This window comes from Lontra canadensis, unplaced genomic scaffold, assembly GCF_010015895.1.
Source record: "Lontra canadensis isolate GAN:19392208 unplaced genomic scaffold, GSC_riverotter_1.0 scaffold60, whole genome shotgun sequence".
Lineage (NCBI taxonomy): Eukaryota > Metazoa > Chordata > Mammalia > Carnivora > Mustelidae > Lontra > Lontra canadensis.
Genome location: NW_022631054.1, coordinates 10,838,515 through 10,860,427, shown reverse-complemented (window position 1 = coordinate 10,860,427; position 21,913 = coordinate 10,838,515). Strand labels below are relative to the sequence as shown.

The window sequence follows — 21,913 nt, the reverse complement described above, 5'->3', positions numbered from 1 at the left end:
TTCACAAAGTCACGCTTAGCACCAGCTGGGCCCCACTGCTGTCATGTGCCCAGGGCCGCAGGACTAAGCCATGCTCTGGAGGGCCAAGAGTCCTGGCAGAAGGCCTTCCGGTTAGCAGAGAGACCCCCTCTCTCCCCTCCCTGAACTGCCACCCCAGGGGCCCCTCTCCTGGTCGGACACTCACTTCTCGATGTCACTATTCTTGCAGGTTTTCTGCATGGCCTCCTGCTTGCTGCTCTCACCGTTGCTGGTAGATGGCATCTCTGCTGGGACAGAGGGGCAACTCATATTCTGGCCAGACTGGGCAGCACAGGTGAGGGACTGGGCTTGAGTCAGTCACCACTACCCAAAGGATGTCCCCTTTCCCCCACTACTCTCAAGGTGAGTCAGGACTTACCATCACTGGCCCATTTAGAGAACTCAGGTGTGATGCGTGTGCTGGGAGGGCCGCCACTAGGGAAAGGGGAAAAGAACAAAGTGAGCCCTAAAGGCAGGCAGAGGAGCCCTGAAGGTGGGTACTGGGTTGACTCCCCCGCCTTAGGACTTCCCATCCCTCTACCCCACCCACCCAAGCCTGTGCCCACACTTGCTTTAGAACTGCGCCCCGGAGTGCCTCTCTCTCCTTGGCTTCACCAGGCTCCTCGCCTGTGCAGGGGATGACATCAGCCTCTGTGTATCTGGCATGGTGGTCAAGGACAACAGATCCTAGGTTGCAGTAGGCCGTGAAGGTTGAATCCTGGTTAAAGCTTTGACACTGACCCCAAAGATTGTGGGGGGCAGGTTGGAGGGAGGGTATAGGCAAGTACCAGAGCTGCTGGCTACTTTTTCAATTCCCTTTGGCCTGTCCCACCAGCCCCACCTTGACCCACAGTGCTCCAAGGATACTGCGGCTTCCCATATTCCAGAGTGTCATCCCCATCCACATCCAGGTCAGCGTCGCTGTCCGGATTCTCTTTGCCGCTGCACATGACGAAGCCAGAGCCTGTGGGAAGCAAGACATGAATAGGACCAGGGGCCAATGAGACTATACCAAGCATGCCCCTTCCGTTGCCTCTAGGTAAGGCTTAAGTTTGGGGCCAGGTAAGGCCCAGACAGAAATTTGGGCCTGAAACACAGAGCCAAATACTTAGGTACTCTTGGCTCTGACATTTCATTCCCTTTCACTCTGTATACCTCTTCCTTTTCCTCTGCCACTTCTTGCTGCTCCTGGTGGTCTCTGCTCATGAACTAGCCCATTCGTATACTATGTCAGGTCCTCAGGAGACACTCAAGCTAACCTGCTGTCCACCTGTCTTCCAGGTCTAGGAAGAGCAGGAAGAGGACACAGAAATTCATGTCTGTAGAGCCACCCCCACCCAAGACCTGGCCATCCCCTGTGTCCCATGGTCCACTGTCACAGTCCATCAAAGGGAAGAGCAAACTGGCTAGGGCTAGTCAGAGCCACACAGCGAGACCCCCAGCCAACGTCCTGATTTTGGCCGCCAGGTCCTTGCCAGCAAAAACACCAGGCAGCTGTGCAAATATTTGGTGTCTGAAGCGCCTGACATTAATTATTCATCTCCACCTCACTCAGCCCAGATTCCTGGACAAGTGCAGTTATAAAGGGATTAGGAAGGGACAGACGAGGGAGGATAGGCACACACACCTGCTTCTCAAAGCAATCCACAAAGGCAACCAGGCTGGGTGGAGGCAGGGCCATAGGCCAGGCAGGTGGGTGACCCTACCAAGGTGTACTTGGCCCAACCACAGGTAGACCCTTGGCCAGTGGGGAGGGGTGAGCTGCTAAAGCCACATCAGGGCCCCTTACCTGGTCCTGTGTTCTGACACCCAGGATCACCCTTCCTGACAGGCATGGTTAGGGGCCATAGAGCCTTTTCTCCCTCCCTGCCCCTGTCTCTACCCAGTGGTCTCAGACCACATCCCACTGGCAAGCACAGCAGTCCTGCCAGGATGGAGAGAGACAAAAATGGTGGAATCTGTGGCAAGTAGAATCGGCAAGAAAATCCTCAAAGAGGCGAGGAAGCAGTTTGGGGTTCTGCCTGATGATCTCAGAAAGGTCTTCTTGTCCGTTCTTTCCACTCTCATCAAGACAACAGTCTTATGATGGGTCCTCAAGCCTTTTGTCTGTTCCTTCATCCTGCTTCCCAGATGGTTCTGACCCTTCCTTTCCTGGCTCCAAAACCAGCTCTGGTCTCCCACCGCATGTGTATCTCCTCAGCCAGGCCCAGCAAGATGTGGATGTTCCTACTTGTCCACCTTTGCTCTTTTTTCATTGTCGCCCCAAGCACCCCATGCCTACACACACACTCTTTACTGAGCCTCACACAGCCCTGTTATGTCCTGCTCTGCAGACTTTTGCTCATGCTTTTCGCTCCATGTGGAATGTTCTCCATCTTTTAAGCCCGTTTCAAGAGCATTTTTCTTCCTGATCTTCTTCCCCCCACCTACGCCTCCCATCTCTGGTCTCTCAAAGATTTCATCCATCCCAAAGTCAAGTAGCACGAGGGAAAGCGAGGCGCTAGGCACTGGCTAAGCTCCCCTCTGCTCCGCCCCCCCGCCAGCCCTCATCTCCACTCCACACTGAGGCACCAACAAACTCAAGGCAGCAGGCAGGTCAGCAGCGGGGCCATTAAGCTGAGAAAACACCAAGTTACAGCTCTGTCTCCTATTCACGGCCAGGTGTCCTGACAAGCAATTCCCTCCCTGTGGCTGAGTGGCACCTCTATAAACCCTCTGACAGTTTGGGAGACAAACTCTGCCATCAATCAGAATGGAGCTATCAGGTTCACTTACAGCCTGTGCCCCCGAACCCTGCCAAGGCCCCCTCCCCCAAGTACACACAGTTCAGCAGCCGGCCTCACAGCCTCGCCTCGGCCAGGCCCTGTCCAGCCCTGCCTGGTGAGTGTACGAGAAGGAAAGCAAAGGACCCATAGCAAAGCTGAGAAAACAGGGTACCAGAGAACTGCCAGGAAGAGTCCCGGTTTCTCAACACAGAAAGCAGCCCTGTGGCCTGAAGTCCTCTCTTCGGCCAGGCCTAGACCAGGACTCCCACCCCAGCAGAGCGAGGCCACTGTGCTTTCCCTCCACGTCTGTCTGTGCGCCACCGCCTTCATACATCTTGTTATCTCTTCTCCCTCCTGGTCTACAGAACAAACGCCTGCTTATTCTGCAAGTCTGACCTAGCTCAGCCATGCCTCCTGCTAAGAACTCACAGTGCCTATGCACACAGTTGCTCCAGAAATACCCCAACATTCTTTCAACCTTGACTGAGCTCATCCTCAGTCTGGCCTGGCATTGGAGACACAAGAGTTTCAAGATTTGATCTCCACCCGTGAGGTGCTGAGTGTGAAGACTTCCCCAGGTATTTCTATGTAGGTGTCCCTTCCTTGGTGTCCACCCAGACTTCTGTGCAAATCCAAAGTCATATTTAACTACATGTACTGTCACGGCCCCTCATCAAACTGCAAGCCCAGGTCGGACTCACTGCTGTGGTCTCAGCAGCATGCAGCAGAGCTGGCCAGGCCCACAGCAGTGATGGCTAAAATGCTGACGGCGCTGTCCTGTCAGGTCCTGAGAGCCCTATGTCCGAAAGGAGGCGGAGGCCTGAAGCCTCTCAGGATACAGCCTTCCCTGTCAGACCCCAACCCCAGCTGGGCAGTGATGACCTGCCAGGCAGGACAGAGAGCATGGCACATCTTAACCGCCAAGGAAAAGGCCTGTCTCTGGTTTGTGACCCTGACCCCATCCCCCCTGTGGAGACAGATGTTGGGAACCTCTCCCTACCCCACAGGTGTTGAGAACAGGCTGCTACTGCCAATTTCCCTCTTATGCTGTCCCAGCCTCCTCCAACCTCCTTCCCAGCACATTAAACTTTATTTTCTTAATGAAATGTCACTTGCTGACTTCTGGCAGAATCATAATAAAAAGAAACTGCCATAAAGCCATTTTATGCCGACAGCGTTCCCCCAGCCCCTGCTTGGCACCCTCCCCCCACCCCCAGCTTCAAGAGGAGGGCTCCATAGCCGTTTTATGTTCTCAGCTGCGGGAACATCCCAAGCCAGTACTCAGAGGCAAGATGGCACACACAGCTCCTTTCCAAGCCTCTGGCTCCTGTTCCATGTAGCTCCGGGGATAACAAGCAAGCTGCCGCTCCTGCTGCTGCTATCCAGGGAAGGGACTCAGCTCCCAGGACCTCCAAGATGACCTGGAGGACCCTTTAGTCACCAGGGGAGGCCCCTTGCTATGAGTCAACCCCAGTTAAAGTGGCTCAATGTGCTGAGCTGCTGTCTCTAGGCAAACAAGGCTGCTGGTCAGCGATGCTCAGCAGAGTGGGTTCTGGGAGGGGAGAAGTGTGAAAAATCCCTTCCCTCCAAATGAATACTTAGCAACAGAGAGGATTAAGTGCAAAAATGATAAGCAAGTCTAAATTTTATAAAAATGACCTCTTCCATAAACTCATTTCTTCCTGGGTCATCAAGGAGAAGAAAAAAAAAATCAGTGTTAATTTAATCAATTGATTAGGTGATCGATTGAGAAACTGGAGATGCCCGTTTACTGGGGGCACTAACGTCCTGGAACCCGAAACCACAAAAAAGGAGCCATCAATTTCCTCACCTGCTGCTTCTAACAAAACCTGAGCCCAGGGAGAAAGGAAAGTCTTGGGGCCCTTCAGAGGCCATGCTCTTGGGGAGGGGCGGTGGGGAGAGACAGGGGCAGCAGTTTCCGGAGAGTTTTACACTGGAATTAGTTACAGATGCAGTTACGGTGTCTTGTGTAAACGCCATCGATTGGGGAGCTGACAGTCTGGGGAGCTGCGATGCGGGACAATCAATCGGCCTGCAGTGTCACCTGCCACCTCGCTGAACAGTTGACAATGCAATTATCCAGTGTGGAGGCAGGGAGTTGGCGTGTGTCAAACGCACTTAGCCACTTTCCGGGCCTCCTCAATAACGCGTTTCACTGCCTCACGTCAGGAGAGACGCAGAGAGACAGACGCCGTTTAAAACCATTGATACTTGCTCCTTCTGCCTGTACTCCCTCTATCCCAGCTTAACAATTGTGTTCCAAAAGGCGATTAAATCCCCGTCAGTTGCCACAGGGGACAGAAGGTGCCCTGCTCCCCTGCCACCTCTCCTCACCCCTCCCACCAAGCAACAGTTAGAACTAAAGGTGGTAGGAGCTAGAAAGCAGCAGCCCCAGCCCTCCCTGCCCCAAGATTGCCTCCAGCAGCTGGGGGCTCCAACATCTATCACTGACCGGACCACGCAGCACGGCTACACCGGGGATGCTTTTAGTTACAGGGGTCCCCTTCTTTTGAGAACTAACATGCCAGAGGGGGCAGCAGCTAGGGGAAGGCCTAGTTCTCTGTGCCCTGGGACTCAGGGTACCTCTCAGCTCCCGACCCAGGATCTGGTGATGTTTTAGCAAGCCACAGCTTGTTTAAAGATCGGTGCCAGAGCTGTCCTCTCTGTGAGATCTCATCCCAGGCTACTGGGAACCAGCCTAAATTCAAGAGAGGAACTTGAAAAAGATGGAGTCACCAGGCCAGGATCTGGGGAGGGCAGAGACCTGCACAGCTGGGCCTCTAAGTACCGTCATTCTCCCTCCCCTCCACCTGTTTGATTCAAAGGGGCTCACTGCTGGATTCTAGCGAAGCATTTCCTGTCAGGGCTCAGACACAGCCACAGCACCCTCTAGTTCCTGTGCAGTCTCCTGGGAGATGTTTCCATCTTCCACACTCTTGTGCTTGCCCCCATCACTGTTACCTTATCTGAAACCAACCATTCCCGTGTCTTCTCTCTAGCCTGTCCATTCCAGACATGATGGGTTCCAGGCTCCCCAAATCCAGCTGGGTGAACTTTCAATGGCAACCAATACAGGGGAAGGATCAAAGCTCACCGTAAGTCTCTTTTTGAGGACCCAGGAGCTGGAGACAGGAAATGAGGAGAGGTGTGGCTCACTCATCACATACCTCCCTTGGCTACAGATAGGAGCAGGCTGTATCATTAGGTTCTCACTGGGGCCTGCTGCTCTAGCCCAGAAGCCCTTTGCTCTACCCAGGGCTGGCATGGTGCCCCAGAAGAGGATCTTTTTCTAACTGCTAAGCTCTCTCAGGGGAATGCTGGGGAAACTCTAGGCTCCATGCTACACTTTATGCAATTCTAATGCTGGGTGGGGGAAAAAGCAGTAGCAGACTAGCAACCCTAAGGTTCTGAGAGGACATCAACAGCTCAGGCACACAGCCCAGGATTTCTCTGAGAACTGGGAAGGCCACAGTATTTCCTAGATACTGAAAGTTTTAGGTCTTCCGACCTGTCTTGAAATCTTTATTTCCTTTAGCCTCTTAAAGATCTATTTCTAGCTGGACCTATCTTGGTGCTTGCTGCCTGCTTACCTGTTCTGTCTTGTCCTTCATTTTGTTCTAGAGTCCCAATTCCAAGCACTCCTGGGTCCGAGCTACCTAGGCTTTGCCCTCAATAGCCACAGATCCATCTTCAAGGCCTGTTCCCCTCAGCCAAGTGTCTCCAGCAAAACTCTTGCTTGTTCCCTAGCTCCACAGCAGATTACACTCAAGGTAACAGATCTGCTCCATCAGACCAGTTCCCAGTAGGCCTGGTGGGAAGCTTGCTGAGGATGACGAAGGGGCCCCGGTCTGGGAGGAGGGATAGGGGATGATCGGATACAGGAACTTATCTGCAATTCTTCAATTCTTTCATATCTAACAAGAACAGCAATCTCTGTTCTGTCAGCACGCACAGCGCAGCTTAAATGGGCCTCAGCACTAGCCCGCTCATCCTGCCTCTGCTCCCTCTCTCTGAAGTCGGCTGGGCAGCTTCTTCAGCTGGCGTTATCACTCCCTCTAACCGGTCTTGGCAGGCAATCTAATTCCTCCTGAAAAGGTCACCGCCATTTTAACTGCCTTTCAATCACATTAAGCACGCGCTGCCCGGCTTGCGGCCCGGCCCGCCCGGCGGGCGATCAATGCGCCGCACTGACACCAGCCCGCCTGGCGGGGCCACACCCAACCCCCCAAGAGTTGGGGCCTACCGGTCCTGGCCAGGGAGGGTAGACTGACAGATGGCCAGCTTCTGCAGCCGGGGTTTCAGGGGCAGAGGCAGTCAGGATCAACCAGGGCCTCCTTTGATGCCCCCCTCCCCCCCACCGAGGAGCCTCAGCCTCCTCTGCTCCACTGCGCCCTGCTCTCTGCCTCGTGGCCCCCGCTGATCTTGCTGTAACACAGCCTTTCAAGTCTGCCTGTCTTTTGACTGCGCTAAGCTGTTTAAGAGGCGGCAGCAGCTTCTATCAGGCAAGCTGGAGCCATTCTCTGCAGATAAAGGCACCTCCGGCCCTGCTCCCTCTTCAAGCCTCACTCTCATTCTCCTCTCCAAACCGCTCAAAGAAAAGCCCCCTTTGAACTCCCCTCAGGAATTCTTGAAAGGAACAACCTCACAGTGTAAACACTCAGGGAAAACTGACACCCGCCCAGGGCCTAAGAGCACCGCACACTGGCTCTGCAAGTGTGTCCCAGCGCAGGGGAAGGACCGTCAAATCAGCAGGCCCCATCTGCAGCTGTAGCCCCTATAAGCCTGGTCTGGTGCCCAGAAGGCCTCAGGTCCAGTTCGGTGCTAAGAAACCTAAGAAGTTGCCACAGTGATGGAAGATGTATCTGCAGCTGCCAACAGAGTGAACCCAGAGCTGCGTCCTGCAGCTGACCCTTATGGGCCACCGCCAGACACCCGTGTGTCCCATTCCCAGGATCCTGGGGGTTTTGCTGCTCATCCTTCCAGGGCCTCAGACACTCTAGAGCTCTAGGACAGGACCAGAGTGACGTGGCAAATGAACTTTCTCCAGCTCAGGGTGGGGCAACGGTTTAGGCTGATTTACCATCCTGCCTGATACCTTCACTGTCCTGACTGACCCCAAAGGCTTGGAGAATGAGAGAAACCCAGAGGCATAATGCCCGACCTGGACTTGGAGCCCCTTCATGTGTCCAGTCTGCACTGCACGGCGCTATGGAGACCACTCCCTGGGACCGGCCCATGAAGCATGGCCCCGACAAGACAGAGACCCTCTTCCCAGCTGCTGTGAAGTTCCCCAGGGACCCACCAGTACACCCAGGGGTGTTGCCTGGAGAATTGGAGGCAGACAGGAAGCAGACTGGTTCACTCAATGATCGTGAGTCCCAGGGCCAGCTGTGCTTGTACAGAAAGAGGAGAGCTGGAGGCCAGGAGGCAGACTCTTTCCCTCTTCCCCTGACTAGAGCAGGGGAGTCTGACAGGAGTACATGACCCTAGGCAACCAGCCAGTCTACTGTATGACCTGGTGGGGGGGGGGATGGGAGACTTCCACTGGGCGAAGCCACATCCTTCCAAGGAGCTAGGAGGGCAACGGAACTGCGCAGTGCCCTGAGGACCTCTCTGTAGTAACAGGGGCGAGCCCAAGGGGAGCAGGGAGCAGCTGGGCCCAGGCCCCTCTTGCTTCAGGGCAGAGGGCACCCAGGGAGAAGGGATGGGAGCAGAGCTAAAATTAGATTCCCCAGTGAAGCTCATGGGAGGTCAAATTTTGCCATAACTCACTCTCTCCTCTGTAACTGATTTCCCTGACGTGGGGCTGAGGAGGAGGAGGAAAATCCAATGTGTTTGCCTGGAAGCCCTCAGGGCCCCCAGTGCTGGAGGTGTACAGCAGGTTGCTGGATTCTCATTTATCAGCCTTAAGAGGGATGGAGTGATAAATGCATAACCGTCCCTTTAATATTTTATGCAGGTGCTAACGCGGCTTGGCTGTCACCTTCAATGCATCACCCGAGGCTGAGAGCCCCCCTCGTCACTCCTAGCTTGCAGCCTCAATTCCATTTCCCCACCCAAATACATCCATTTTAATATGCACATCACAGGCAGGCAGCACGGTCACAAAGGAGCCCCACCAGCAGCAGTTCCCACGTGGTGGAACGGATGACCAGCCACCAGCCCTGGCCTCTCGGCTCCCAACAGATGGATACCCAGCAGAGGCCCGGCCACCAGAGCACCAGTGCTTTACGTGTCAGCTGCCTGTACCTCGGAAACCACCTTCAAGGAGAGTGGTGGCCCGGATCCGCTTCTGCCCACACCACTCATATTCCTCAAAGCGGTTGCTGTTCTCGTGCTCGATGTCCACAGCATCATCCTCGGCCATGCAGGAGCCTTCCCTCTGTGAAGAGCAAAGCAGGACCATGTGGGTCCCAGGCCACCACCACCTGCTCCCCCGGGTCTATAAGGAAGGCACAACCCTGGCCCCCAGCTTTGGTGGGTCAGACGGGCCCCCAGCTCTCGGCTGCTTTCAAGGAAACCAATCCAAAAGTCAAAGAACCTTTGCCTCTTCCCAGTAATTTTCCACTGGAGCCCCAGGGAAGGAGTGAAAGTGTGAAAGCAAAGGAAGAGGATGAAGAACGGAGAAGAAGCAGCTGCTGAGACCCCACGGGGACCCCAACACAGCCCCTAAATCTGGGGGCAGTCAGCAGCTAGTGTCAGGGAAAGTGAGGGGGGGTAGGGGAGAAGAGGTAGGTAGGGATGGCCCCTCTACCTTCGAAAGGCAATGCTCCACATGCCTACTCATCTCCTGCTCCGATCCTGCCAGGGGGCGGTCGCACAGGGGACATACCTGCCCTTCATCTTGCTTCCTCCGTTTCATTTTCCCAATCCGAGCTGCATGGAGAAACCGAAAACAAAGCACAGAACAGGCAAAAGGTCACTGGAGCTCCCAGGATCCCAGTGGAGCTGACACATCCTGACCTCTTGCCAGCCATTAGCCCTTTTGTTCAGAGTCTGATCCGGCCCTCATTACACAGCACCTCTACTCTTTGGGGACTGGGTCTCACCAGGAGCACCTGGGGAGGAGACCGGTGTTGGGCCAGCAAAGTGTCTACTCTTTGGCCACAAATGGCTCAAGTTCAACTCATACCTTCCTACCTGTAGTGCTTAGTAAGTCCAATGAGGAATGACTCGAAAAGTTGCTAACTATCTGCCTAGAAGGCCAAGACATCTCTTGGCTAGAACCCAAGGTCCCTGCCAGAGGGCCAATTTGTCCTGCTGTTCACTCATCAGCTAAAACCCCTTTTGTTCCTGTGCCAACGGCCCTGAGGCACTGCCCTTAGTGTCCTACCTAGAATCTCTCAGAACGATTTTCTCTCATGTCCACTGATCCCATTTAAAAAAAAATTATTTTATGGAATGCTTCATAAATTTGCATATCAGCCTTGTTTCAAGTCCTTGCTAATTTCTGTATCGTTCCAATTTTAGTATATGTGCTGATGAAGAAAGCACTTTACTGGTCCCATTTTACAGAAGAGGAGACTGAGGCCCAATCATAAAGGTATAGAGGATCTGAGTCAGAGAAACCAGGGTACCTTGAGAGGACAGCCTTCACTATGCCTACCCAAACCTGTTCCATCATTTCTAATCAGTGCAGGGGGCGGGCAGGCCCCCAGGCAGACGGCTGCCTGCCATGCTGTCCCACAGGGGCTCAATTCCAAAGTGCACACTGTAAGCCCCCAGCACTGCTAATTAATGCTGAGAGATGCAATCATTTCTAATTAGCTCACTAATCCCTCTCTGCAGCCCTCCTGTCACTGAAGCAGGAAGGGGTCAAAACAAGGGACTGCCATCCTCCCCATGCAATAGCAGGAGAGCTAGCCACTCTGAGATCAGACTGACTGGGGGCTGTGGGAGCCAGCCAGGGAGAAAAAGGTTCCCACTGCCAGGCCAGGAAGAACTTTCTCATGGATATTGACCCTGGTGGGAAGCTCATGAATGCAGTTTTGGGAGGGGGACACAAGTGAAAGCTGATGTTACAACTTAAAGCTTCAGCTGTGTATTAGGCTCAGCATCAAACACCTTACACAAAGTAACTCATTTAATTCTATATTCAACCTAAAGCAAGGCTGCATTATCCATTTTAACTGAAGTCACTTAAGACTCAGAGAGAACAAGGCACTTGCTCAAGTAGCTAAAAAGTGGCAAAGACAGGAAAAATCATGCCTGACTCCCTAGGGAGATTGCTCTTCTGTCCTGAGTACCACACCCACCCCGACTTATTGCAGCACCAAAGACTGATCCCTGAGTATGCTAGGGCACTAAGAATATGCACATATACCTCTTGCCTGTTCGGAGGCAGGGAGCCACTCCAACTCCAAAATAGTTGCTCTAGAAAGACCCAAACCAACTGGAAAGCCATCACCCCACCAGAGATGGCATGGGATTTGAGAAATCTTGATCTGTAACCTGGCCTGTATCTTCACTTTCCTGTGCTCTCTCTACAGGAGAGGGGACTATGTTCTAGTACCCACCTTAATTTTGTAGACAATGATCTAGATCCCTTTGCCTTAACTATCCTAACACTTGGTATTTCAGGCCTGAGCCACCTTTGCACCCTGCATCAAGGGCTGGGATGGAGAAGGGATGATAGACATCAGAAGGGCAAGGGACCCTAATGGTTCTTGAAGCCCATAGGGAGCAGTGTGCCAATACGAAGGGCCTGTGACAGACACTGACAAATGAATAAAGAAATGAATCTTACAGATCTGCCAAGGAGAGCATGATACTGGGCACTGTTCTTGCCCAAGCCACCCAGGACAGAAGATCCTGTATAATCCCAGGAAAGCACCTGATGTGCTGAACAGCATCTGAAGATTCTCAGATAAGCAAGCAGGTTTGGTTTAACTTGCAATTCATCGGTTGCCTGGGTGGCTCAGTCACTGGGCGTCTGCCTTCTGCTCGGGTCGTGATCCCGGAGTCCTGGGATGGGGCCCTACATTGGTGTCCTTGCTCTGAGTCTATTTCTCTCTCTCTCTCCCCGCTGTTCCCCCTGCTGTGCTGTCTCTCTAATAAATAAATAAAATCTTAAAAAAAAAAAAAAAGTAACTCGCCATTCATCTTTCAAGTCCTGAACTAAGCTTACTAAAGTGTGGGCAGGGAAAGGTCTGTGTTTGTGTAAGGAAGCAGCAAGACACGGTCACAGAAGCACAGGTTTTGGAGGTAAACTTCAGTTTAAAATCATGGTTCAGTTACATCCCAGCTGCACGATTTTAAACAAATCACCTTTACCTCTCACAGCCTCAGTTTCCCTATCTACAAAATGTGTTACCAGCTTCTCAGAAGTGTTATGATAATGACGATTAACATGGTGTCTGCCCATGATGAATGCTTTCCTTTTCCTGATCAGGGCTCAGCCAGGCAGCAGAACCCAAGTGGCAGGAGCTGGGGATTCTGAATGTCCACAGCCTCACTCACTCACCAGCTGGCCCAGAGACCCTAAGCCCCTTATAGCCAACACCCAGATATACCACACCCTAGTCAGCACAAAAAGCTAGGTTCATCCAATTGTGTTCAGCAAATAGTAATGCTCCAGAGGTTTGAATCCAAAAAGGGGGGGGGGGCACCAGGTAGTGCATACATGATGTGCTTTCAGAGAAGGCCTCTAAGAGCTGTCGAGCCCACGCTGATCACCTTTGTGAAATGTGGGCCGACTGATAACTCAAAGAGCCCTGGGATGAGTTAGTTCCTGTTGCCGTGGGAACTCCAGATCTCACTGCATTGTCAAGTCTCAGCAGAGAGGCTGTATTCACACTACTGGGCACTGATTAAAAACTGGAAGAAAAACATTCTCAGCGCCCTGCCGGCTTGTACAGTGAGGTCCCAGCAGTTTGCAAATTCAAAGCTGAGCTCCCGAGTGGAATTGTGTAGCTTGTTCCTCATTCTCTGGTACTTATTGCCCACCAGGGTTCTTGAAGGCCTTCAGAGAGGCGTGGGCAAGAACTGGAACCATAACAGAACCATAACCATTAGACAGACGGGGAAACTGAGGGCGGCCGCCCTGGTTAGCACAATCTCAGGCGCTGTGACTGCGACGAAGCCAAATGGCCCCAATGTCGAAGAGACCCAGGCAAGCCTGGATCTTCAGGCAGCGAGGGAGGGAGGAGGCCGGGGGTGGGGCGGAGGGAGGGGTTGGGCAAGACTCACCATTCAGTCGGGTTTGCCGGTTGGCTCGCACTCGCAGGAAGGTCTGGGAAAAGATCACGGACAGAAGCCGGGCGGGGGGGAGGGGGAAAGAGAGGAAGAAAGCGTCAGGCTCGGCCTGAAGCCCTGGCCCCCGCCCCAGCGCTGGACCCCAGTCCCGGCCTGCCCCGCCCCAAACAGCCCGTAAACAAACCTACTTCCTCCCTCCCGCCGGCCCCCCTGCTCCGCCGGCCGCTCCGGGCCCTCGGCATAGCCGCCGGGGGATGCTCTAACGGGACCCCGTGGCCGCCGCACGGTGCCGCCCCAACCCCGGTCTCCGGCGCTCCGGGCCCTGCGGCCGCCCGGCCGGCGAGGGCGGCGATGCGGGCGGATTCCCCCCGGCTGCCCGGCGGCGGCGGCACCTCAGCTCCCAGCGGCGGCGGCGGCCATGTTGGCCCTGATCACGTGACTCGCTGCCGTCGCGCGCCGGGGTGAAAGTTCACGATTGGGGGGGGCCGCGGCCGGACCAGGACCAGGACCAGGAAACGGCTGCTCATACTCCGGTAGTAACCGGCTGGGGCCGCCCTGGGGTCCCTCCCACCTTCCGCAAAGCCAACCCGTTCGAGTTTTAGCGACCGCCGGGTCCTCCCATCGCGTTCCATTCCCCCTTGCCAGCGCGGGTCTCCTGCCGCCCCAGAGCCTCCGTCCGGCCCCAGAGCCTCCGTCCGGCCCCGGACCCCGCCTCCCGCGCGGCCAGCTCTTTGCTGGGGAGGAGGCGTCTGGATTCCCGGTCGTCCCTGGGCGATCCCACTGAATGTCCCAAACTGTCCCTCCCCCAGCCCCCACCCCCCAGCCTTTCTGTAGTCCCGTTATTAGAGGATTCCCATTTCAGCTGTCTGTCGGACAGACCCTGGAGGTTTCGTAGGCACCGCACGCCAATGCGGCCAACGCGGAACTCGACATCCCCAAACAGCCGCTTTCCACCGGAGTGCTCGGTTCGGAAGTGGATACCACCATCCACTCAAGTGTGCCCATACCGGAAACTGTGAGAGGTGTCTTTGGCCCCGCCCTCCTTCATTCCTCACACTCAGTCCAACTTTAGATGCCACAGTCTATATTTAAAGGACTCTTGAATGTTCCCATCTCCACCTCTGTGTATCTCCTACTCGTCTTTCCAGGCCTAAGCAAAAATATCTTTCCTCCCGTTAGAGTACTTCCATCTCTATCTTCATTGTAGCTCATACAAATTCTTGTGGTGGACTGACCACTCCAGGGTTAGGGCCATGTGTCAGTCATATGGGTGAACCCAGGGCCCTGCATAGCGCTTGGCATGGCCTGTTTCTTCAATGGCTACACCTGCATTGGATGTCACTGCTCTAGGTCATAATCTTGTGAGTTCTCAAAACTTGTCTCTCATCTGGCCTTCTGGTCTTCAGTTTCTCTCTCTGCGACCCATCCTTCAGACTACACACAATGTGATCTTTGTATTGTACAAAATTGAACCCCATTTCTTTAAATCCTTCGATGGTTCTCCACCTAGAAGATCTGCAGCATGGCATACAGGCCTTTTTTCTTCAGACTCTTCTACTACTTTTGCTCTCTCCCTTTGCCATCTTGGCACTCTACCTTTGCAGGGCTAATGGTAGTTCTTTGAGCACTCTGTGCTCTGGACTCTGGGCTAGATTATCCTCCATGCTTCCATATCTGTGGCTTGGTTGAGGGTTGTTCACCCTTCAGGACTCTGGGAAGGCTTCACTTTCCCCAAAGGTTGGGTTAGTTGCCTCTTCTGAATTTTCACCATCCCTTGGCTCCCCTCTGATCTTGTATATTGTGATTATTTACATGTGTGTCCCTGCTACCGGGGGTGGGATCATCTCTCTCCAGTCACCCAGTACAGGGTCTAGCATGTAGGACATATCAGTGGGAAGGGGAAAAGGAGATTTATAAGGGAAGCTCCTGAGCCCAGTGCAGGGCTGGGAAACAAGGATTCAGGGCCAGACAGATTACAGTTCAAATTCTGACTCTGTTTACTCATAATTTATGGGTTCCAAAAAAGGTCATATCCCCTCTCTAGGCCTGTTTCCTTAGCAATAAATTGGGGGCAACGAATCCTAGCCTGCACAGTTGCTATGAGGGTAAAATGAGGTCATGGTTGAGGGGGTTAGGTAATCCAGTGGGGGCTAAGTATATGGGAATCCAAACCAGAAACCAGTACCCCATGCTTTCAAGACCTATTTGATGATTAAAAAAAAAAAAGCAAACAAAAACAAAAACAAAGAACCCGTAATTGACCAACTAGTACATGCCACGCGTTGTGTAAGGATCAGGGGATGGAATACCTAGCTAGTCCCTGGGATACTTTCAGCGTCACATTCTACCAGTTTCCCTTGTATTTTACATGCTAACAAAACTGAACAGCTAGCATGTCCCCAAGTACATCATTTTGTGTTACATCTCTATGCCCTTTGCACACAGCGTTGCCTTGAAATGGCAGACCTTCCTTGTCCACCAAAGTGAACTCCTACTTGTCTGTGTTCACTTGTTACCTCCTCTGTGAAGCTTGTTCTGATTTGCCCCTCTTTATGCTGTGCTGCCCCAGAAACTTACTTAACTCTCACAGCACTTAAACCACTGGCTATAATTATTTATTTGCAAATCTAATCCCTTGAAGGCAAGGACACTGGGGTGAGCATGTTTGAGTATAAGAAGGGAGTAAAGAAGGATGAGACAAGGACCTTGCCTTGGAGGAACTCCCAGTCTAGTGAAACAGTCATGCTCATTGTGATAGATTAAATATGGCCACAATTCTTTGTGGCTCCTTCTGTCAAGAGGTGCATTTCTTCATCCCTTGATTATGGCTTAGCCTTGTGACTTGTTTTGCCAAATTGAAGGGTGAGTTCCAGAGTCTAGGCCTCAAGAGGTTTTGCAGTTTTGGTCTTTGCCCTCTTGGTATGACACTGCCCTGAGGCTTCCAAGGAAGGAAGCTGATCTAACCTATTGGAGGATAAGAGGCACATGGAAGAGAACCGAGGCATCCTGATCTCCCAGAATGAGAGGCTTTTCAGCCTAGTCAGTCCTCCAGCTGAATGAGCTGCATAAATGAGAAAGGCCCAGTCAACTGAAAAAAACCATGAAAAACAGCACATTGTGTTAAGTCACTAAGTTTTGAGACAGCATGTTATATGTCAGTAAATAATGGAAGCATAGGGGCGCCTGGGTGGCTCAGTGGGTTAAGCCTCTGCCTTCAGCTCAGGTCATGATCCCAGGATCCTGGGATCGAGCCCCGCATCGGGCTCTCTACTCAGCAGGGAGCCTGCTTCCCCTCCTCTCTCTCTGCCTGCCTCTCTGCCTACTTGTGATCTCTGTCTGTCAAATAAATAAATAAAATCTTAAAAAAAAATGGAAGCATAGCTAAACAGGTGATCACAATATAGGATGATAAGGGCGATGATAAGGGCAATCATAAGGACATAGAGGGATCATGAGAAGAGATAGCTAATCCAGAAAGGCTTTCTGGAGGAGATGGTATTTGGGCAGGATATTGACGGATAAATAGAAATGTGACACGGTGGGGTAAAAAATAGTCCCATTAGAAGAAACCACATGTGTAAAAGTGTGCAGGCAAGAAAGGAATGGCACAGACAGGGAGGGAGTGATTGGCATTAATTCTGTGCTGATAGCCCATAGGGTTCATGGAGGACAGTGTTAGGAATGGCAGCTGGAGATAGGGGTTGAACCTAAATCACAGAAAACCTCAGTGCCATGCCTTAGCATGCCATGCCTATGCCTGATGGTAGTTCTTTTCCTAGTTCAGCAGATACTGAGGCTGACTGCTGTGCAGGATATCCCCTAAGGACAGGGCTCTGTCCATCCCTTTCGAGTGGAACTCTTGGTGCAGAGCCTTGTCTCCCTATCACACCAGAATTCCCTGGGGTTGGGTCATTTCTCCACTTACGCTAGGGTTATTGGGTGAGAGCAGTGTTTCCAGGGGCTGGACTGGGCTGCCTCTCTAGAATACCCTCTCTAGAGTGGGGATTCCTCCTCAAGGCTGGCACTTTGGACTATGCAGTTTGAGTCCCATATAGAGTTACAGAATCCCTATAGAGCTAGGATGTTATCTTCAGGTCCCCTCTTGCTGTGATCTCTTGGGACTGTGTGATTACTCCCTTCCTGTTTGCCCAAGGCACTCGTGGGCCACATCTGTCTGACTCTCTCGGGTCTGATACCAAGGTTTGGCAGGATTGAATCGTTATTTGCTCAGGGGATCCTGGTTTTGAAGTCTGAAGTCTTCGGGGGATTTGGGGCTAGGTCTCAGGGGCCCCATGAAACGAAACCACATAGGATTCCTTTTGATGAACAGGATGCTTTAGATATGCTCAGAGCCCACCAGAACCCAGGTGACCTTGGCATCACTCCTTAAAACCCATCTGTCGAGGGCCCATTCCCCGACATCTATTCCTTCTGGGTTCGGTTAGGGGCACTGAATGCAGAGCGAACCAAATACAGTTCAGGCTTCTCTTCTCTTCTTCCAAGGACGGGAGGAGTTGGCACAAGGCAGCCCCCTCTAAGCTTTCATCCATGAGGCCTTCCTTCTGATGCTCACCCAGCCCCTCCTCACCTGGTATCTGTCTGAGTGGTGCAGGTCATCGGTAGTGGAGGAGTGTGGGGACGCTGTTGGGGACTCTCCTTCTCTCTTGATGGAAGCAGACAACAGGAGGGACTGGAAGAAGAGAAAGGACATGTAGCCTCGGGCCAAATGAGACCTGCAGTCAGTCAGACCCCTAGAGTTCCCAGTCCACCAGAGCTTTGGGGAGAGGGGCAGAGAGGAAGGTTGAGGGATAGTCTCAGAAGGCAGGCAGGCATTGGGGCCCTGGGGGTGTGGCTGTGGGAGACCATGGCTTGATTCTAGGAAGGGGTAGAGACCTCCAAGGGGGTCCAAAGCTCCCAGACCCCAGGTAATCTCTGCCCCAGTGGGGCAGGATGCCTTGCCCTCCCCTAATAGGCTGAGATGATACATGTTTTGTTCTCCCATAGCAAGTAGAGACTCTGGGACCCCCCCTCCCGGGGGGTTGGGGGTTAAGCCACACACCTGCAGTCCTGTCTGCCCCTAATACAGGCTGACGGCAGCCCCGCTATGGAGACAGTAAATTAAATAGTATGTATGAGTTTCCCACATGCAGCTAGGGATGTACGCCGGGTCCATTTATCCCAGCGCCACGGCAGTGACCCCAGCAAGAACCCCAGCACAACTAACCCCCCCACGTCAATCCTGTGCGGCCTCTCCTACATGCGCCCGCAGTTTAGATTAATAAACTGTCTGCTTTACATTGTGTGCGAGCGCCACAATTCTAAATACCACATGGCACGTTCGGCAGGCTCTTGCCGGCTCTTGCCAAGGCCTGTTCAGCTGCAAACGGGGCTTCGGCGGGGGGCCTGGAGGCCTGCAAGCGATCCTGACTTCCTTCCCCCACCCTCTCCAGCCTGCACAGCTCGGAGCCGGAAGCATACAATTCCCTAGGAGGCCTCCCCAGCCTAGAAACCATGCCAAATCGCCAGTGACAGCCCAAAGAAAGCAATTTGGGAAAGATGGAGCAGCCATTTATCCTTCATCTCCGACCGAGCCTTAGGATGTGACCTGCATGTGGTGGCCAAGCTGCACATCCTCAGGCAAGGGCCCTGGGAGGGGAGGGGCGGCTGCTGGCCTGGCAGGGCGCCCTGACTCAGCCTCTCCCCAAGGAGCTGGTGGAGGAAAGAGCCCGGGAAGGGCCTGCCACTTGGAGCCCTTTCTTTGCCCAGCCAAGGCCCGGTGCCGACTGTGGTGGGCTTTTGGGCAATGTCTTTCTCCTTCTCTGGCCCCAGGGAGGACGCTGAGGAGGGGAAACTGCCCCCCGCCACGAGAAAGCTCATTCTTGTGTGCTTTCTCTCTCTCTCATTCTCTCTAGGTTAGAAGCCCTGAGAGGCCCAGCATTACACCTGGGGCAAGCAGAATAAAAAAAGGTCACTGGTGCTTTTTAAACATGGACCAAAAAGCAGTAAAATGTGTTTTGAAAAAAAAATCCCAGCATTAAATCATGACTTTTTGCCTGGCTCTTCGCCTCATTAAAAGTGGCCTTTTGGAAGGTAAAATTATCATTGTAAGCGATAAGATCTTTAAGAAAATAATTCACGGCTTCTTCACCCTTTAATATGATAGCCGCCACCGGCTAATTTTTTTCTTAATGGCAATGAGGCCATCAATCTTGTCTAAGGCCCCCTCGCCCTCTCCCCCTCCTCCCTCCCTCCTTCTCCCTGTCCTCTCAGTCTCTGGCTTGAACCTTCTTCTACCTCACGCCTCTTCCACCCATGGCCTGCTTCCCTAAAGCCTCAGCCACAGGCAGGGGACAGATCCTGCAACGGTCAGCTTTGTGGGTGTGAGCATGAACCTGGGAGTGGGAAAACAGGGGTCCTCGCCTCGGAGTCTGATTATCAACACGCCTGTGTCAATGGTGGCAGGATCCACGCATGTTTTAAGACTTCCTGTGTGAGTGTTCTGAGCTCCGTCGTGTGTGCGTCTGCATCTGTGTGGGGCCGGGTATGGATGTGGATTGCAACCGTGTTTATCCTTAGAGTGCCGGCCTCTCGGGGGCCCAGGGCCCAGCCCTGGCAGCTGCGCTCAGGTGCCAGGTGTCAGCGGCCGGCCGGTCTTCCTTAACCAGAATCGCTGAGTGCTAGAGGCCAGGCCAAGCCCCAGGAGTGTGGCTCCCCACCTGCACGGTCCACAGCTGCAGGGCAAGCCCCACCTTTTTTTCTTTAGAGCTAGAAGGCTTTGCTTACTTGGACAGAGCCTACATTTGTCTCTGCCCCACCTCTGCCCAACTTTCTGTGGCGAGTGATTTCCTGAATAAAGGCGCAAAATCCACTCCCACCCTTTCTGAGGCCTCCAGGGCCAACCCTTACAGGTAACGTTATCACTCTGGCTCCTTTTCTCCAAACTGCCAGATGTCCCCAGTGCCTTTAAGACTTCTCAATGCAGTGGCCCCCTTCTCCAGACTTGCTCTCTTCAAGTGCTGACCAACCCATATGTTTTGGAACTTTTCTCCCCTTAGAGTCTAGGGTACCAGGCTCTGCTAGGCCCCTCCTAACTTGTGACTCTTTCTCCTCTGCCCCCTTTCCTGGTGCCTGTGCCTTATCTTGACCCCCCCAATGCAGGGGTCCCCAGATTCTCATCTTGGCTTTTGCTCTAATTTCTTTGTGCATGCCTCCAGACTGCATCATTTCTGAAGCTTTAACCCTCACTCCTCATTCCCTATAAAAAGGGCCAGGGATTCCTATCTTTATGAATCATTTTGAGAACTCGTAAGGAAGGAGTTGCCTTACGGAGGGTGAGGAAGGGGACACTCAGTGAGTAGGGTCTAGTCTTCCTCCCCAGGTCCCCACTCCCTCAAAAATCATCACCTTTGGGGAAACAGTACCATCTGCCTCTGGAGCCACCTATGGGAGTTCTTGGTACAAATCATGTCATTGTGTGAGGCCTCTCTGGCCCTTCCTTCAAGCCAGCTACTTGCCCTTCATTTTTCCCTTTCTGCGTCTGATACTCTCAAACTTCTCTCCCACACTATCTGTTTGGAGGGGGTAGACTGTCCCCCCAGAAGAGCCCAACATCCTCCCTGGCTCCCTGCTGCCCTCAGGACAAAGTATACACACACACACACACACACAGACCCAGGGCCTGGCTTCTAAGGCCTGTGTGCTCTGTCTTGACCTATACTTCGGTATTTTTCTTTACCTGCTATAGCACACCTTCCTCCTTTGAGTCTTAGTGTCTGAGCCCCCCCATGTCCCCAGGTCATTCTTTAGCTTTGACCCCTGTCCTGGCTGGAAGAGGAAGAAGTCAGATGGACATACTCTGGCTCACACTCAGACTACATACACATGCACACACACACAGAGGCACACACACACACACGCTTAAGCACACAGGGCAGCCCTTGGCCTCAGGCTGACGACCAAACCCTGGAGACAGTTGGGGATCCAGGAAGAGCTCCTTTTCCTCAAGAGGAATCAGTAATGGGGAGGCCTAGGTTAGGATGGGTAGGAGGAAAACACACAATTGTCCACCTACCTTGGGGGTGCCTGGAGCCATGGCATCCTTCAGAAGGGAATTCTTGCTGCCAAGAAAGAAGAGAACAGAGTGACCATCCCACTCACCCAGGGCGTGCAAGAGAAGAATAGCAAGAAGACCCCAAAGAGAGAAGGCACGGCCAGCTTAGCCCAGCCCTGTGCAGCCAGGCTCTACCAAGGCCACTCAACCCCAGCTGGCCCTGACTAGCTCAGCCTCCATCAGGGACCAGTGGCAGGAGCTGGCTCCTGGGAGGGGGACAGAGACACTAGGCCTGTGCGCTCCCTCATGAATCTGAGGAAAGGGGCTTTACCTGCCTCCTGGTATCAGCCCCGAGGATTCTGCATTCCCGGATGCCCCCTTCCCTCCACCTCCTGTCCCCAGCCTGCTCCTAGTTCCTATGGGATTGGGGTGATGGAGCTGACATGGCTCTTGTCAATTCTCCCTCCAACATGCTGCAAACTGCGTTAGGCCAGGAATGATCTCCCCCTGATTCAATTTGTCAGCCCCAGGCCCTCCGGCATCGGGCGCGGCAGGCGGGCGGGAGCTGGGCCCTGAAATATGGTGGGCGGCTCAGAGCAGGCGGGGGCGGGGGCGGGAGGTGATGGATGGGCTGTGGGGGAGGCGAGGACTGTGTTTAATAACAAAATTGGTATGCAAGGCCACATCCCGCGCTAAGCATGAGTGATCCAGAGCCACAAAGTATTACAAATCCCTGCTAAACAGATGCTGACAATGGAACAAGACGTATCAAATCAGATCCACTTCAGAAACATTAATATCCCTGTTCCTGTCCCTCCCTCCCTGCTGCCCCCACTGTGCTCACCACATCTGTGCTCCCACATTC

The 21,913-nt window shown here is 53.3% G+C and overlaps 1 protein-coding gene, 1 long non-coding RNA gene and 1 other non-coding gene across 7 annotated transcripts in view; 1 reads left to right on the top strand and 2 right to left on the bottom strand.

The window, feature by feature from the left end:
* RNF220 (ring finger protein 220) overlaps positions 1–21,913 on the bottom strand; it is a 219,181-nt gene that overhangs the window by 5,978 nt on the left and 191,290 nt on the right. The window contains exons 3-11 of one of the 5 annotated variants that reach the window (XM_032877570.1): positions 21,070–21,115; positions 17,587–17,688; positions 12,993–13,035; positions 9,559–9,680; positions 9,054–9,186; positions 886–982; positions 591–677; positions 398–453; positions 185–266 (exon numbers count right to left, since the gene is read on the bottom strand). In XM_032877570.1, the coding sequence (XP_032733461.1) occupies positions 185–266; positions 398–453; positions 591–677; positions 886–982; positions 9,054–9,186; positions 9,559–9,680; positions 12,993–13,035; positions 17,587–17,688; positions 21,070–21,115 (768 nt within the window). Of the gene's footprint in view, positions 1–184; positions 267–397; positions 454–590; positions 678–885; positions 983–9,053; positions 9,187–9,558; positions 9,681–12,992; positions 13,036–13,186; positions 13,418–17,586; positions 17,689–21,069; positions 21,116–21,913 lie in introns of those variants that run through there. The other 4 variants (XM_032877572.1, XM_032877571.1, XM_032877573.1 and 1 more) reach the window with 4 other exon arrangements.
* On the top strand, positions 207–5,237 carry LOC116879362. Its single transcript, XR_004385009.1, has 3 exons — positions 207–313; positions 854–1,080; positions 3,149–5,237. It is a non-coding gene; the product is annotated as an uncharacterized LOC116879362 (long non-coding RNA).
* LOC116879444 lies at positions 10,195–10,298 on the bottom strand. The gene has a single exon (XR_004385021.1). It is a non-coding gene; the product is annotated as a U6 spliceosomal RNA (small nuclear RNA).